General features: G+C 34.8%; 1 protein-coding gene across 5 annotated transcripts in view; it reads right to left on the reverse strand.

Moving 5' to 3' along the window:
• The window catches only part of ERCC8 (ERCC excision repair 8, CSA ubiquitin ligase complex subunit), a 62,056-nt gene that overhangs the window by 29,842 nt on the left and 16,008 nt on the right, over nt 1–16,206 (reverse strand). For 3 of the 5 annotated variants that reach the window (XM_015073818.3, XM_053223262.1, XM_053223263.1), the window contains 4 exons: nt 15,976–16,077; nt 12,053–12,176; nt 1,789–1,870; nt 680–748 (listed from right to left, as the gene is read on the reverse strand). In XM_015073818.3, coding sequence (XP_014929304.2) covers nt 680–748; nt 1,789–1,870; nt 12,053–12,176; nt 15,976–16,077 — 377 coding nt within the window. The remainder of the gene's footprint in view (nt 1–679; nt 749–1,788; nt 1,871–12,052; nt 12,177–15,975; nt 16,078–16,206) is intronic. The other 2 variants (XM_053223261.1, XM_053223266.1) reach the window with 2 other exon arrangements.

Raw genomic sequence — 16,206 nt, forward strand, 5'->3', positions numbered from 1 at the left:
ACTTCAGCATTTTAATTCACTTTTGCCTAAACGAACTATTCAAACTAGATATTTTCATCTACCTTACATTATTAGAAATTCATTATAAATGTAAAACAAATGCTATCCATCTCACCAAGTTCTCTTGATACATTATGTGCTTCTAGAGATAAATAAAAATATATATATCTGAGTTACATCCCATCTTTTCATTGTTTAGAATCAGATGGTCTAATGCTGATAAAAGTAGGAAAAATATTTAAATTAATATATCTTAACCAAAATGATTATTATACTGCCTTTTTCTAAAATAGTTGCAATGAGGGGGGAAAAGTACCTAAATATTAGGAATATTTAGTTAGCCAGAACAATATTAAACAATGCTCTTAACACAAATGTACCAATATAAGTTTCATAAATATATATATATTTTTAAATGTAGAAATAAGACAAGGTTTTCAGCCAGACTTTCCATATCCTTTGAGCTTACCCTATGGCCATTGTTTATATAAATGTCTCCTCAATAGTTCAGTTTTATAAGAATAATGCACAGAAGGATCTTTATCTCCTTGTTGACTTTTAACAACTAGCACAAAATACATCAGTCATGTCAACCACAAAGAATACATTGTTAGTAATGTTTCTTTTTATTGAATGGTTTACTCAAAGTAGTTGTTGTTTCAAATTAAAAAAAAAATACCCTGTAAAATGTGGGAACAGGATCCAGACTTTAAGTCACAAAGTTGTACTTTGGGCCCTCTAGTACCAACTGTAAAAACAAAAACAAAAATGGTTTAAGATAATTTTATTATAAATCATCACCAAAAGGAAATAAGAAACTACCGTAATGAATCATGACATTTTCACTGCATCCATGTAGAAATCTAAAAAAAGTATGCGAAAGATATACTTCAAATCATTTTTAATGCCTATAATTAGAAAATTTAATTGCAGTTATACCTTAGTACAAGGAGAACCCTATTATTGTGTTATTTTTTAACATTTAATTTTGAAGTAATTATAGATTCAAGGGAAGTTGCAGAGATAGTATAGAAAGACCCTGTGTACCTATCACCCTTGTTGTTCCAATGGTTGTTATACGAGGTAAAACTATACTACAGTATTAAAACCAGGAAATTTGTATTGCTGCAATGCGTATGTATGTATAATCCTAGGCTATTGTATTATATCAAGTTATTTTTTTAATACCTTAGTTTTTCCATAGTAATGATATGCTTCCAATCAGAAACTCTGGACACAGACTGAGTGGACCTCAAAGACAAGTTAGTGTCCAACTGTTCTTCACAGATGAAACAGCTAACTGGCATCTTGAGGTGAAGATGTTCATGCAATGCCACACAAATAACAGAATCATAGGGACCTGGTATCTGATACCAGAAAAACATTTTTTCTTTCTCACACATGAGAATTCTTGTTGCATGTGCTTTCATAAAAATTGAAGTTTAATTTTAATAACAGTCTTAGAGTAAAGGAATAATTTCCATTTTTGCACTGTGTTGAATTTAAAAAGTTGCCAAAATTTGGTCATGTACAATCTTTGAAGCTTTGGTGGGTGAAAAGTAACTCCATAGGGAATAGAAATGTGCTTTCTTAATCTTTGAATCCTAGCCACTAGCACAGTGCCCAACTTACACAATAACTGTAAAACTGAATGTAAAAATGGCATATACTTAAGCTTTTTTCTTTTTTTAAAGAACTGTGATATTCACCTGGGTTAAAATGTCAAATCAGAAGTAGAAAGGGAGCAAGTTTCAATACGTTGAAAAGCAAAAAAGGACAGGTACAAACCTGCTACCAAACAGTGCTTGGTGGCAACTGGAGACATATGATGACTATAAACTGTTTCTTCAAAATTAAATATATCTGCAGTCTGATAATCAAAAGACATTTAAAAAGTGTAAGTTTCTAATTATAATCACAAAAGCAGTTAACTTTCTATTTACTTATTCCCAGATTATCAGTAATTTTTAAATGACTGTTAGCAATTTATTTGACTTAAAACATAAGAATTTTTTAAGTAAAAAACCTATTAATTTAATTTAATTTTATTTTATTATTATTCTTTTTAATGTTTATTTATTCCTGAGACAGAGAGAGACACAGCATGAGCAGGGAAGGGGCAGAGAGAGAGGGAGACACAGAATGTGAAGCAGGCTCCAGGCTCTGAGCTGTCAGCACAGAGCCCGACGCGGGGCTCGAACTCACGAACTGTGAGATCATGACCTGAGCCGAAGTCAGACGCTTAACCGACTGAGCCACCCAGGCGCCCCAAAACCTCTTAATTTTAAATCCTTTGTTATTTATAACACTCTTGTCTCTTTAGTGAGAAAAATAGTTTTTTGCTAATAAATTCCAGACATTATGAAGACACAGCCAATGGCTCACCAGCTTCTTCTCCACTCCATTCAGGGAAACTTCATAATATGTACACAGGTCATCTAGCCAGTATTCTGCCTCTCAGTCCCACACCCCAGACACCCTCATCACCTAGATTTGTTCTTCCTTTGAAATCATACATTTCATGTATGTTACGTGTGACCACAATCTTCCATCATTTTCAGCTTTATTTTTCCCAACTACTTCTAAGACACCGAAATAAAACCCAGAACTCCTATCAGTTCCTCTTGACTTTGCTTTTTTTCCCCTTCTTCAGCTTGGATTCCAAGGTTCAATTCTTCAACTGCCAATATCTTCAACTTCAAACCTGGATGACTCCAAATGTTTGCCTTCTCTGAACCTATATCCAGGACAATCTACACCAGAGGTCAGCAAACTTCTGTAATCAGCAGACTGTAGTATATATTTTAGGGTTTAAGAACTACTACTCATTTCTGTCATTGTAGTGTCAAAGCGGCCACAGACAACAAATATGTGTTGCAATAATGCTTTATTTTACAAAAAGAGGCCATGAGCCCAGATCTGGCCTATGGGCTACTTAGTAAGCTGACCTCTGCTCTACCCAAGAGAAAAGAATCTTCTAGTATGGCAAACTGGCATCACTATAAAAGATCATTCATCTCAACTGGGCTTTCAGTATTGACTGCCAGTCCTATCATATTATAATACTATTCCCTGCAATATTCATAGCTCTTTCAAACTTCTCCATTCTCCACAAACATGGCCACTCGATCGACTGTAACCAGCAATCTGACCTTTTATTACAAAGAGAAAACAGGAAGTCATTCAATGAGAATTCTCTTAGTGTCTTATCAACAAACCTACAAACACATTTGCTTCCATCTATCCTTTTTCCTTCTTCATTCCTGTTATCATGGAAAAATCATCCTTTCTCATATTTAAAGTTACTATCCCCACCTGTGCTTAGATCCCCCTCACCGCTGTCAGAAATCTCGCTCTATACATAATATCCTCTATCTCCAAGATATCTATAAACTCTCCCTTCCTACTGGCTCATTCTCATCAGCATTTAAAAATATTCATGATTTGGGGTGCTTGGGTGGCTCAGGCAGTTAAGTGTCCAATTTCGGCTCAGGTCATGATCTCATGGTTCGTGAGTTTGAACCCCACATCGGGCTCTGTGCTGACAGCTTAGAGCCTGGAGCCTGCTTCAGATTCTGTGTCTCCCTCTCTCTCTCTCTGCCCTTTACCTGCTCGTACTCTGTCTCTTTCTCTCAAAAACAAATTAAAATATTTTAAAATAAATAAATAAAAATGTTCATGATTCTTTTTTTATATATATAAAATGTTTAAATGTTTATTTTTGGGAGACAGAGAGGGAGAGAGAAGAAGGGAGGGAAAGAGCGGAGGAGGGGCACAGAGAGAGGGGTCACGGAGGAACCGAAGCAGGCTCCATGCTGACAGCAGAGAGCCCAATGCAGGGCTTGAACTCACAAACTAATCGATCACGACCTGAGCTGAAGTACGATGTTCAACTAATCGAGCCACCCAGGCGCCCCCATGATTCTTTCATCTTTAGAGTAAAACAAAAACCTTTCATTCTATATTCCTCCTAATTAATCTTTCTTCTTCAAATCCAAATTTTGGCCATCTTTGACTTCCTATCTCCCACATATTTCTCAACTCAGCACAATCTTATTTTTATCTATACTACTCCAATTCACACTACTCTTCCAGTATCACTGATACCTGCTGTCATCAAGCATAGTCTTCACCTTACCTAACCTGTCGGTATTACGAAACACAGCTGGATACTGCATTTTCCTTAAAACAATCTCTTCTGCAGGCTTCCATGATACAACATAGTCCTGATTTTCCTCTTACACTCTCTGGCCACTCCTCTTCATTGTCTTTTGCAGGCTTTTTTTTTGTTCCTTTTCCTGTCTTATTAATCTTGTCTTCCTCATGGTTTTGTTCTATGTATTCTTCTCTTCAACTGCCACTTATATGGTATTTTCAGTGCAGACTACCTTCCTAAATAGCAGGAATCTATTTAGGATTATTTTCATTTGGATTTCCTGTGAATCCTTCAAATTTAACAAATCTAAAATTTAACTCAACACCCACCTAAACCTTTCTTTATCTTAGTAAATGACAATATAATCTACCCAACTGCCCAAGTTAGTGAACTTGAGGATCATTCTTTTTTTAAATAACAGCTTTATTGAGCTATAATTGACATACCACACAATTCATTCAAAGTATGTACTTGAGCAGTCTTTAGTATATTCACAGAGTTGTGCAATCATCACCAAAATCAATTTTAGAGTATTTTTATCACCCCAAAAAGAAACCCAATTCCCATTAGCAGGCACTCCCCATTTCTCCCTACCCTCTGCTCTAGAAAACCACTAATCTACTTTCTGTCTCTATAGATTAGCCTATTTCTTGACATTTCATAGAGATGGAATTATACAATATGTGGTCTTTTGCAGTTTTTCATTTAATGTAATGTTTTCTTTTGTCTTCCTTTTTCATTTCCTTTAGCATAATGTTTTCTTTTTTCTCTTTCCATTTCATTTACCATGATGTTTTTAAGGTTCATCCACACTGCAGCATGTATCAGTACTTCACTTCTTTTTATTGCTGAATAATATTCTAGTTTATGGCTATCTGCTAATCAGTTCATGAACATTTCATTTATTTCCACTTTTTGGATATTTTGAACACAAACTCATTGTTCATGAGTTCGAGCCCTGCATTGGGCTCTGCACTAACAGCTCAGAGCCTGGACCCTGCTTCACATTCTGTGTCTGCCTTGCTCCCTACCCCTCTCCTGCTTGTATTCTCTCTCTCTCAAAAATAAGTAAATAAACATTAAGTGTTTTTAATGAATAAGATTCTTGAATATATTCAACAGTATTTATTCAACTGTTACATGTTTGAACTAGGCATTCAACTGGCATGCAAAATAAACACTGTCCCTGCCCTATTGCAAGGAGCTTCAGTTTATCAAGAAAAACAAATGATTAAACAAGAAATAACAGTAAAGTCCAAAAGGGACTATAACAATGAAAGTGTACAGTGTTTTAGCAGGGCCACATAACCTATAGAGAATTCACAGAAGTCTTTCCAGAGCCAGTGATGCTCTGGCTTTTCACTGAGATGAAAGTTGATGAATAGAAATTGGCCAAGTCCAAAGAAGGAGGATGAGACTTCTAGTCGAGGGAACAGCATGAAGAAACTCTTTCGGGTAACAGTAAACATGACATTTTAAAAACCGAAAGATGCTAAGTATGACTAGAGTGCCAAAGAACAGTGGCCAGAGATAAAGCCAGAAAGGTAGGCAGTGTATGTATCATGACGGACTGAGGGACCTTATAAATATTAAGTAGGCTGAATATTTTCTAGGAAAAAGTAAGCTTTTAAAGCAATGGCAAAAAACAAAAAATGAAAACATCAAATTGGCATTTTAGATATGCTGCCAATGGTTAGAAGGTGGCCAAGAGGAGGGTAAAGAGACCAGGTAGGAGGTTGCAGTAATCCAGCAGAAGTCAGCAGATCCTGCCTTGACTAGAGTAATGGCAATGGGGTAAATAGATATGAGAGGTTATTTACAGAGAATTGACAGAAATTGCAAGTTGATTAGCTATCAGGACTAGTGAAAAATCAAGAATGGCCTCCAGGGAAATGCAAATAAAAGCCACAATGAAATAACCATTTCGTTCGTATTAGAATTGCTGAAATCAAGGCAGACAATAAGTGTTGAGTAGGATGCAGATAAACTGGAACCCTCATAAATTATGGGTGGGTATGTAAAATGTTTTGGAAAACAGTTTCTCAAGGGTTAAGCATAGACTTAGCATATGAGCCAGCAATTCCACTCTGTGGAAAACATAACTCCGCACAAAACTTGCGCATTATGAACATTTGTTTGTAGTCGCACTCCAGAATTTTATTCATTTTTAAAGAACATGGCTTGGATACTGACATCTGTATTTTCTGATTTATGTTCCATTATGCAAAATTCTAAGAAAACTCAGAACGAGAAAAAGTTGTTTTCTATCCTAAAGTGTTATAGAGAAGACTGTAGAAAAGATATCCCTTTAAGCCATATCATATGCTCAAGTGACAGGGACAGAGAATGTGGAGAAGGACAGTATCACACCTTCTTTATCTTTCTTTGTACCAAGGAAGAAATTATTTGTATAAGAATTTATTTCTTATTGGATACTTTCAAAGTTCTTGTTAATAAAATGCTTTGTCTATTTCAGACAGAATTATGAATGCATGAAATACTATTTTGAGTTGGCAAAAACATTTACGTTCTAAAGAAGTCAATGTTAATGAAAGAAAATGCAAACGTATGGCTTATTAATTTTAAAACAGTACTGTTAACTGAAGTGTAACAAACATACAAAAAGGTCTACAGATCATAAGTGTACAGTTCAATGAATTTTCCCAAAGTAACCACCACCTGCATTATAAGATAGAATATTATGAACATTACATTACTAGCACCCCTAGAAGGCTCTCTAGACCCCCTTTCAACCCTCAACAAGAAAGACAATCACCATACAGACCTCTATTAATCTAGATTAGTTTTGTCTATTTTTGAATAGGAGTTATATATTAGGCACTCTTTTGTGTCTGGTTATTTTGTCCAATGTTATATAAAATTCATACATTTTGTTGATAAAGAAGTGAGTGTACCCTTGTCAATGCTGGACAGTATTCCAGTGTAAAATTTGACAGATTTCATTGGACTGTTACTGGACATTTGGGTTATTTCCAGTTTTTGGTTATCATGAACAGTGCTGCTATGCGCAATCTTATAAATGTCCCTTGGTGAACATACGTATACATTTATATACTCAAAAGTATATCTTTAGGGTAACAAGATATCCACATATTTGGCTTCAGTTGATAACAAATATGTGTACCAATTGTAATCTCATCAGCAATAGATACACTTGTCATTGTTATCAGATCCTTTAATTTTAGCCATTCTGCAGGGTATAAAGAAGTATCTCATTGTGGATTTACTTAAAATATCCAGGTGCTCAATTAATAAAGAGAAATGCATTTATTTATTGGCTATTTAGATACCCTCTTATTTGAAGCGTCTATTCTAATGTTTTGCATGTGTCAGATATATCATCTCCCACTCCATGGTTTACTTCTTTACTCTTAATGTTTTTTGATCAGTAGAGCTTCCTAATCTTAATGTAGGTGATTTTATCAATTTATCTCTTTTTGGTTTAAACTTTGTTTTTATCTATCTTGAGTCATGAAGATATTTTCCTATAAGCTTTATTATTATTATTTTTATTTTTACACCTGTCATCTACCTAAAATTGGTAGATTTCTTTTCTGTCTGGTGTGGGATAAAGGTCAAGATTAGTTTTTTATAGATACCTGGTTGATCCAGCACAATTTATGGAAAAGACCATCATCTTCACAATGCACTGTAGTGTTACCTGTGTCATAAATCAAATGACTGTATATGTGTGGGTGTGTTTCTTGATTATCCTGTTCCACTGTTTTGTTTTTCACTTGTACTGATCTCACATCAACTTAATTAGTGTAATTAATTTACAGTAAGTCTTAGCTGGTCACCTTCCATAAAAGAATCTGAAAATTTTGATTACAAGTGCATTGATTCTATAGATTCTTGGTAAAACTGGTATGTTTACAATATTGAGCCTTCTAATTCTTTTTTTTTTTAATGTTTATTATTTTTGAAAGAGAAAGAGAACAAGCAGGGGAGGGGCAGAGAAAGATTCCCAAGCAGGCTCCATGCTGTCAGCACAGACCCCGAAGCACGCTCGAACTCATGAACCACAAGATTATGACCTGAGCCAAAATCAAGAGTCAGACACTTCACCAAATGAGCTATCCTGGGACCTCTGTGGCTTCAAATTCTTCAATATGGCATATCCCACCATTTATTTAAATCTTAATTTCTGTCACTAATATTCTCCAGTGTTCTGTGTGGTGTTGAGTGGTCTTGAACACTTTTCAATTTTTTAATAGGTATATGATTTTTGATGCAATGGTCAATAATAATACTTTTGAAATTTCCTAATTCTTTGTGCCTAAAATTCAGAAATACAACCAACCTTGTATCCAGCAGCTTTGACAAATTTACTAATTTTAGTAAATTATTAATTTTAGTTTATTAATTAATTTTTAATTAATTAATATTAATTAAATTTTAGTAATTGGCTAGAGATTCTTTTGGATTTTCTATGCTCATAATCGTGTCATCTATGAATGACAGTTCAAATGCCTTTTATTTCTTTCCTTTGCCTTATTGTATTGCCTAGGACTTCCAGTATAATATTGGACGCAGGAGATAATAGAGATAACTCAAAGGAAAAGCTTTCAATAACTTACCAACAAATAAAATGTTTGCCATAGGTGTGTTTTTTTAAAAGTAGATACCCTTTACCAAATTAAGGAATTTGTAAGTTAAGAATTTTTAAAGAATCAGGTGTATTGACTTTTATTACAAAGTATGATTTTTTTCCTCAACAAACTAAATATAGAGGCAAAGTACCTCAACACAGCAAAGAATACACACACACACACACACACACACACACACACACACACACACAACAAGCCCACAAGCTAACATTATGCTCACAATGAAAAGCTAAAAGTTTTCCTCCTAACATCAGGAACAAGAAAAGGATGCCCAATCTCACCACTTTTATTCAACATAGTATTAGAAGTCCTAGCCAGGGTAATGAAACAAGAAAACTAAGCAAAGAGAGGTGCGTGGGTGACAGAGGTGGTTGAGCATCCAACTCTTGATTTCAGCTCCGGTCATGATCTCATGGTTTGTGGGATCAAGCACAGAGTCTGTTTGGGATTCTCTCCTCGCCCTCCCCCCCTCCCCCCCGCTTTCTTTCTGCCTCTCCCTCTCTTGCATGTGTGCACACATGCATCCTCTTTCTCTCTCAAAATAAATTTTAAAAAAATTTAAAAAAAAAGAAAAAAACAGCACAGAAATTAGAAAGGAAGTTTTAAACTGTCTCTATTTGTAGATGACATGATAATATGTATAGAAAATCCCAAAGAGTCCATTAAGAAATTTTTGAACTAATAAGCAAATTCAGTAAAGTTTCAGGATATACAATCAATATACAAAAACCTGTCATGTTTCTATACAGCAGTAATGAACGATCAGAAAAAGAGATTAAAATAATTCCATTTACATCTGCATCAAAAAGAATAGAATACCTAGAGATAAATTTAACCAAAAGATACATATACTATAAACTATAAGATATTGATGAAAGAAACTGAAGACACAAATAAATGAAAGGATATTCCATGCTCACGGGTTGGAAGAATTAACATTGTTAAAACGTCTATACTACCCAAAGTAATCTGCAGATTAAGTAGAGGTGCTATCAAAATTCCAAGAGCATTTTTACAGAAATAGAAAAAAAAAATGCTAAAATTTGTATGGAACCATAAAACCCCAAAGAGCTAAAGCAATCTTGAAAAAGAAGAAAAAAAGCTATAGGTATCATACTTCCTGATTTCAAACTATTTTACAAAGCTTCAGTAGTCAAAACAGTATAGTATTGGCATAAAAACAGACACACTGATCAAGAGAACAGAATAGATAGCCCAGAAATAAACCCATGCATATATGGTCAATTAATTTATAACACGGAGCCAAGAACCTAAAATGCAGAAATGATAATCTCTTCAGGAAATGGTACTGAGAAAACTAGACAGTAACAGGCCCAAGAATAAAACTGGACCACTTTCTTATACCATACACAAAAATAAACTCAAAATAGATTAAAGACTTGAATATAAGACCTGAAACCATAAAACTCCTACAGGAAAACAAAGGCAGTAAGCTCCTTGACATGAATCTTTGGGAGATGATCTTTTGGATTTGACTCCAAAACCAAAGGTGACAAAAGCAAAAATAAGCAGGTGTAACTACACGTCAAACAAAAACTCTTCTGTGCAGCAAAGGAAACCATCAACAGGACAAAAAGGCAACCTTCTGAATGAGAAAAGATTTGCAAATCATGTATCTGATTTAAAAATGGGCAGAGGAAGTGAATAGGCATTTTTCCACAGAAGACATACAAACAGCCAACAGGTACATGAAAAAGTGCTCAATATAATTAATCATCAGCGAAATGCAAATCAAAACCACAGTAAGCTATCACCTCAAACTTGTTAGAATGGCTAATATCAAAAAGATAAGAGATAACAAAGGCTAGTGAGGATGTGGAGAAAAGAGAACCCTTATGCACTGCTGGTGGGAATGTCAATTGGAGCAGCCACTGTGGAAAACAGTATGGAGGTTTCTCAAAAAATAAAAAACAGAACTACCCTATGATCCAGCAATTCCACTTCTAGGTATATATCTGAGGGAAACAAAATCACTATCTTGAAGAGACATCTTCACCCCCATGTTCATTGCACTATTATTTTATTTATGTATATATGTATTTAATACTTATTACAGCCAAGTCATGGAAACAACCTAAGTGTCCATCTGTGTATGGAGGGATAAAGAATATGTGGTATTTTTATACAAGGGAATATTATTCAGCCACCAGAAAGGAGGAAGTCTAACCATTTATGGCAAACAACATGGAAAGACACAGAGGGAATTATGCTAAATGAAACAAGTTAGAGAATGACAATTACTGTATGCTATCACTAATATGTGAAATCTACAAAAGCTGAACTCACAGAAATAGAAACAAGTGGTGGTTACCAAGGTGGGGAGGGGAGCAAAATGTGGAGATATTGGTAAAAGGTACAAACTTTAGACAATTAAGAAAACAAAAAGTTGCACAGGGAAAGAGATTTGAGGCAGGGAATATAACACTATCAAGATGTGATCAGAAGACAAAAGATCAATTTAGAGATAGCAAATAATTTAGGCTATAAAGAGGGAGAAGCTAAGGTTAAGGGAATAGGGGTTGAGGTTAGGGAGAACTTAGAGTACCAGGCCGAATTTAGCCAAGGGAAATCCCTTGTGGGTTTGGGTAAAGACATAATGAAACCACATTATAATAAGGCTAATTTTGGGGTAGAGCTTACCATGGTAAATATGGGAAGCAATGTAATGCGTTGGGAGTTCTGAGTAGTAGTCTAGATGTACAGCGTTGTTGAGAGAAATAGAAAAGAAAATATGAGCGAGCTTGAAGGAAGAATTGCTAAGATTTGAAGAGTACATGGATGTGAGGAGTGATCATGTTCAGTATGAACATGTTATACTTGAGGAGATTACCCCACATTCAAGTAAGAGAGGTTCAGTAGACAGGTAGAGAAACATGGGACTAGAGCTTAGGGAAAAGATTAGCACTAGAAATACAAATTTAATCAAATATCACAAAAACCTATTTTTTATTGTCTACCATTATTTAGTGTCTATCTTAGTAAGCAATATTAGTAACTTTCTTTTCCTTTAAGGTTTTAGGTCAATAGAAGATAAACCCAATTTTCTTCCTTAGATCACTAAACAATAGTTTTCAAATAATGAAGATGATAATAATAGTTCATGTTTTTTGCTAACCACTCTTCTGGGTATCTTACATATATCAATGTATTTACAACCATTCTATAAAGTAAAATCACTACCCCCATTTACAGATTTTCCTTCAACCTATTGAGCTAATTAGAAAGGTTTTAATATACTCACTTGTAAGGTATTTGTATCCCACACTTTCAGAGTTTTATCAAATGAGCTTGATGTGAACATGCCAGTGTCATGAGGATACCACTGTACAGTCTCCACACTGTATTTGTGAACATCAGGATGGTTTCTACAAAATAGCAATTAAACTTTAGGAATACTTGACTTATGTGAGTTTCAAAACTGATACTACATTAACAAGTAGCAGTCTCAAGTAGGACAATATGAATGGCCACGCCTATATCACAGGTCTACATCCCAGCTGTCCAAACAAGGACAATGTCCAGGCACTTCTACTTTCAGCCTTCTCTAGTGTATTGCGGAGGCCTGCTTCCCACTAAGGTTTATAAAATGGAGAACTTCCTATTTCTGTACTTGAACCTAGAGGAATTAGCTACACTGGACCTCTTCCTGGAGGGGGCAGTGATTTTTCCTTACTGGAAGAGATACCTATTCTGGTTTTGGATTTGCTTTTCTCAAATACCGCTTTATTAGTACTATGATTCTTAGAACTGTTGAATGCCTCACATAGATCCACAGTATCTCACACAATATTGATTCTGATCAAGTAACTTACTCAATGACATAAGAATGCAATTCGTAGATGTCCACGGCACCAGTCTTTTGTAACCTATCAGTCATAGAAGCATGATCTGTTGAAGACTTAGGTTATGATATCAGCTACAATACAACATCTTTTGAGGGTGATATACTAAAGGATGCAGTATGTATTCTGAACCGGTGATCAATACGGTATATGTGTCACTTTACTAAACCTAAATTCACACAAACTGGCTGTTAAGTAACACTTACCAGACAATGATGGAAATTTGAACTCCAAGTAGGTATTAAAACCTGGATTTACTGTGTGAGATACCAGTATCATGGCTACATTTATAGACTTTAATTTTTAGAGATATAAACAATTATGAATGAGGGGTGCCTGGGTGGCTCAGTCGGTTGAGAGTCTGATTTCAGCTCAGGTCATAATCTCGCAGTTTGTGAGTTCGAGCCCCGCATCAGACTCTGTAAAGACAAGCTCAGAGCCTGGAACCTACTTCGGATTCTGCGTCTCTCTCTCTTTGCCCTCCCTTGATTGTGCTTTGTCTCTCTTGCTCTCAAAAAATAAATAAATAAGTAAATAAAATAATGAATGAAATAATATGCTTCCGGGATTTGTTTCAAACAATACTCAGTGGGTAGGTGGCGTTAGAGATGAAACCAGATTCATTATGATTGATAACTGCTGAAGCTAGGTGATGGGTACCTAGTTCATACACTATTCTCTTTTGTATATGCTAGAAATCTTCCATAACAAAATTAACAAACAAAAGTTAACAGAAGACTACTGCAATCCTATGCAGATAGGACATCATGACTTTCGATTCCTTACGATGAAGGTTTGGATTACAATAAACAGTAAAGGACCTTAAGCACCTGAATGAATGAGAACATGAAGAAGGAAAGCCTTTAAGTATTAGTTCTGGCTTTGAGAAAGCCGCAAAAATACAACGGCTGTAGTGTCTACCCATAATTCCATTCTATGTCACGTATAATTTATATATTTTAACTGATTTTCCTTTTCTTTCCTCTCTCTTACCTCCATTATTTCATATAAGTTAACTATAAACTGATCATATGTAAAAACTGATCATACATATAAAAGGTCATATGTAAAACTAGTGGAAAAATGGACATTATCTTGAACTGAAGCTGGATGTGGTAAGTAGACTGAGGATCTTTCGGGAAAGGGATGATTATATTTTGGTTGTGTAGTAGATACTTGCCTTTTTGGCTGCTTAGTGGATAGGTGGAAATTTTTTAAAAGTTGGATCCAAACTCTTCCTATCTGGGGGACATCTCCTTTGTTTTACTGCCTTTACAGAAAGCTAGGGACTCCAGATATTCTCTTTCCCTTTCATTTGGCAGTAATGGCATCGACATGTGTTCTAAGCTTTCTCAAGCCTGCCTAGAACTCTAAAATTCCAGCTAGTAATGCAAAACCCAGGGATATTTAACAATTATTCATAGTTGTGGAGTTAAGAGTCTGCGTTGGTGACATGTAGCAGAATCCAAACTAAATTGTTCCTGTGGTATGATCCTGACTGTTGTCTCTGCCATAGTTTCACTTACCTTCTGCTCATTTTTCACACTGATTCTCCCACCTTCCTACCAGTTACATGAGATACTAAGTATCTTTCCAATAAATTTCTCCTTAAAATAAGCAGAATTGACTTCTATTTGCTCCTAAGAATTTTGATGTATGCCAAGATTTTCTGGTTATAGTAAAACAAATCTTTAATGCAGCGATTACAAATAAAAGCTCATTTACATTTTAAATTTAATTTTAAAATAGGTCAGAATATTAAATTATTATCTTACTGTGAATAACCTGTTATTCTCATTCACATTTAATGAATACACACATTAAGTAACACAAAAATAAGTATCAGCAATCTGAGCCACATTAACTTCATAAAATTTTTTAGTAAAATTATTTTGCACAGTTAGATTATAAAGTGTTTGAATATAAAATGCTATTTTAACTCATTTTGCAAACATGCTCACTGTATGCCCATTTACATTCAAAGTTATGCTTTTAAGGACAGAGAATGAATCCAAGAAGAATGTCATGGTAAAACAGAAGACTGACACACAAAGCATTTACTTGACTTTATATACCAGAAAGTAGATCACAGTTCCTCAGGATAACAGTAAATACATGTGGTATACAGGAAAATACCATTTTAATATATAACAAAATAAATAAAGGTAAAATGTTAGCTAAGATAAAAGAAGAGAAAATGAATTAATATGACTGTCTTACATTTTAAAATATAAGTGTTTTGGTTTTTTGTTTTTTGGTGAGAGTGGAGTGAGAGCATAAAATGGTGTAAATGGCCTCTTAGAAACCAAGTTTCACACTATATGAGGTGTTATCTTTGTTCTGTACCAAGCGACCCTGTAACTATATTGCTTTACGGTTTTTAACATGCTTTGTAAAAGACAGTATTTCGTTTCAGTCCCACAAAAAACTTACAAGAATGAGAGGACAGGTATAATTATCTTTAACAAACAATAAATAACCTGAAGTTCAGAGAAATAGTTTCCCAAATCTTTATTTTCAAAGTGAAGCACCAGAGCCAAGAAACAATTGTAAATCTCCTCCCAAATATCGCATGGACTTATGTATCTACTCAAGTGCTTTGGGAACAGCATTAATACAGAATGGTTGTTGACATTAATGTTCATGAAGTTCTTCCTTTTGAAAGCATTTCCCCAACACCCATTCTCTCTGTTAATTCAAAGCTGTGCTCAATATTGGATCAGATACAGGTGACAAAAAAGAATTAAGCGGCCATTACGAACAAATTACAATAGTCAGAAGACTAATGACAAAGAGAGGTATGTTAAGTTTGGCAGCTTTGAGTAAGTATGGAGATAAGACACGCGTGCAGGTGTGCATAGGTTTGTGTTTGGTGAGGGACTACCAGTACATTTACTGCTTCTATCCATTAATCTTTTAAACTTTCTACCCTATTAATATCAGTTGAAAAAATGTAATTCGTGTTTATAATTAGCTGAAAGACTTATAAAAAGTCTTATGCTAAATGGTACTACAACTATAATGAGTTACCTGAGGTGTGCTATGTAGGTGTATAACAAAAATGACATAATCAGAAGTTTTTATATAAATTCCTTTTGAAAACTGATACCAAAGTTGTTTTGAGGAAGTCTCATGTTAAAAACAGCTATGCCTGAATTTCAGTTGTTATTTTCAAAAAAAAATGTCAAGGGATATCCATGTAAAAAATGTCATGTGAACAACCTGCTGGAGACCATCATATGACTGCTACTGTTATGGTTTGTATTTGATGCAAAAGTACTAAATTGTTTATACATTCATGAATTACATTTTTAATACACACCTGCCAACGGAACACACTGCTTTACATGTGTAATAAGGTTGTCTGCTGGAGTTCTCAAGGTCATAAAGTACAATCACACCATCTGAACCACCTGATAACATGCTAATAATAAAAAAGTGCACATTAATTTATCATCTTAGGTACCACATTTACTTACTACATGTTTTTGAAAATTAGTGATCTATAAACACCCAAAGGTATTATGCCCACAAATACAGAGTAAATTGTCAT

Source organism: Acinonyx jubatus, chromosome A1 (genome assembly GCF_027475565.1).
Source record: "Acinonyx jubatus isolate Ajub_Pintada_27869175 chromosome A1, VMU_Ajub_asm_v1.0, whole genome shotgun sequence".
Taxonomy (NCBI): Eukaryota; Metazoa; Chordata; class Mammalia; order Carnivora; family Felidae; genus Acinonyx; species Acinonyx jubatus.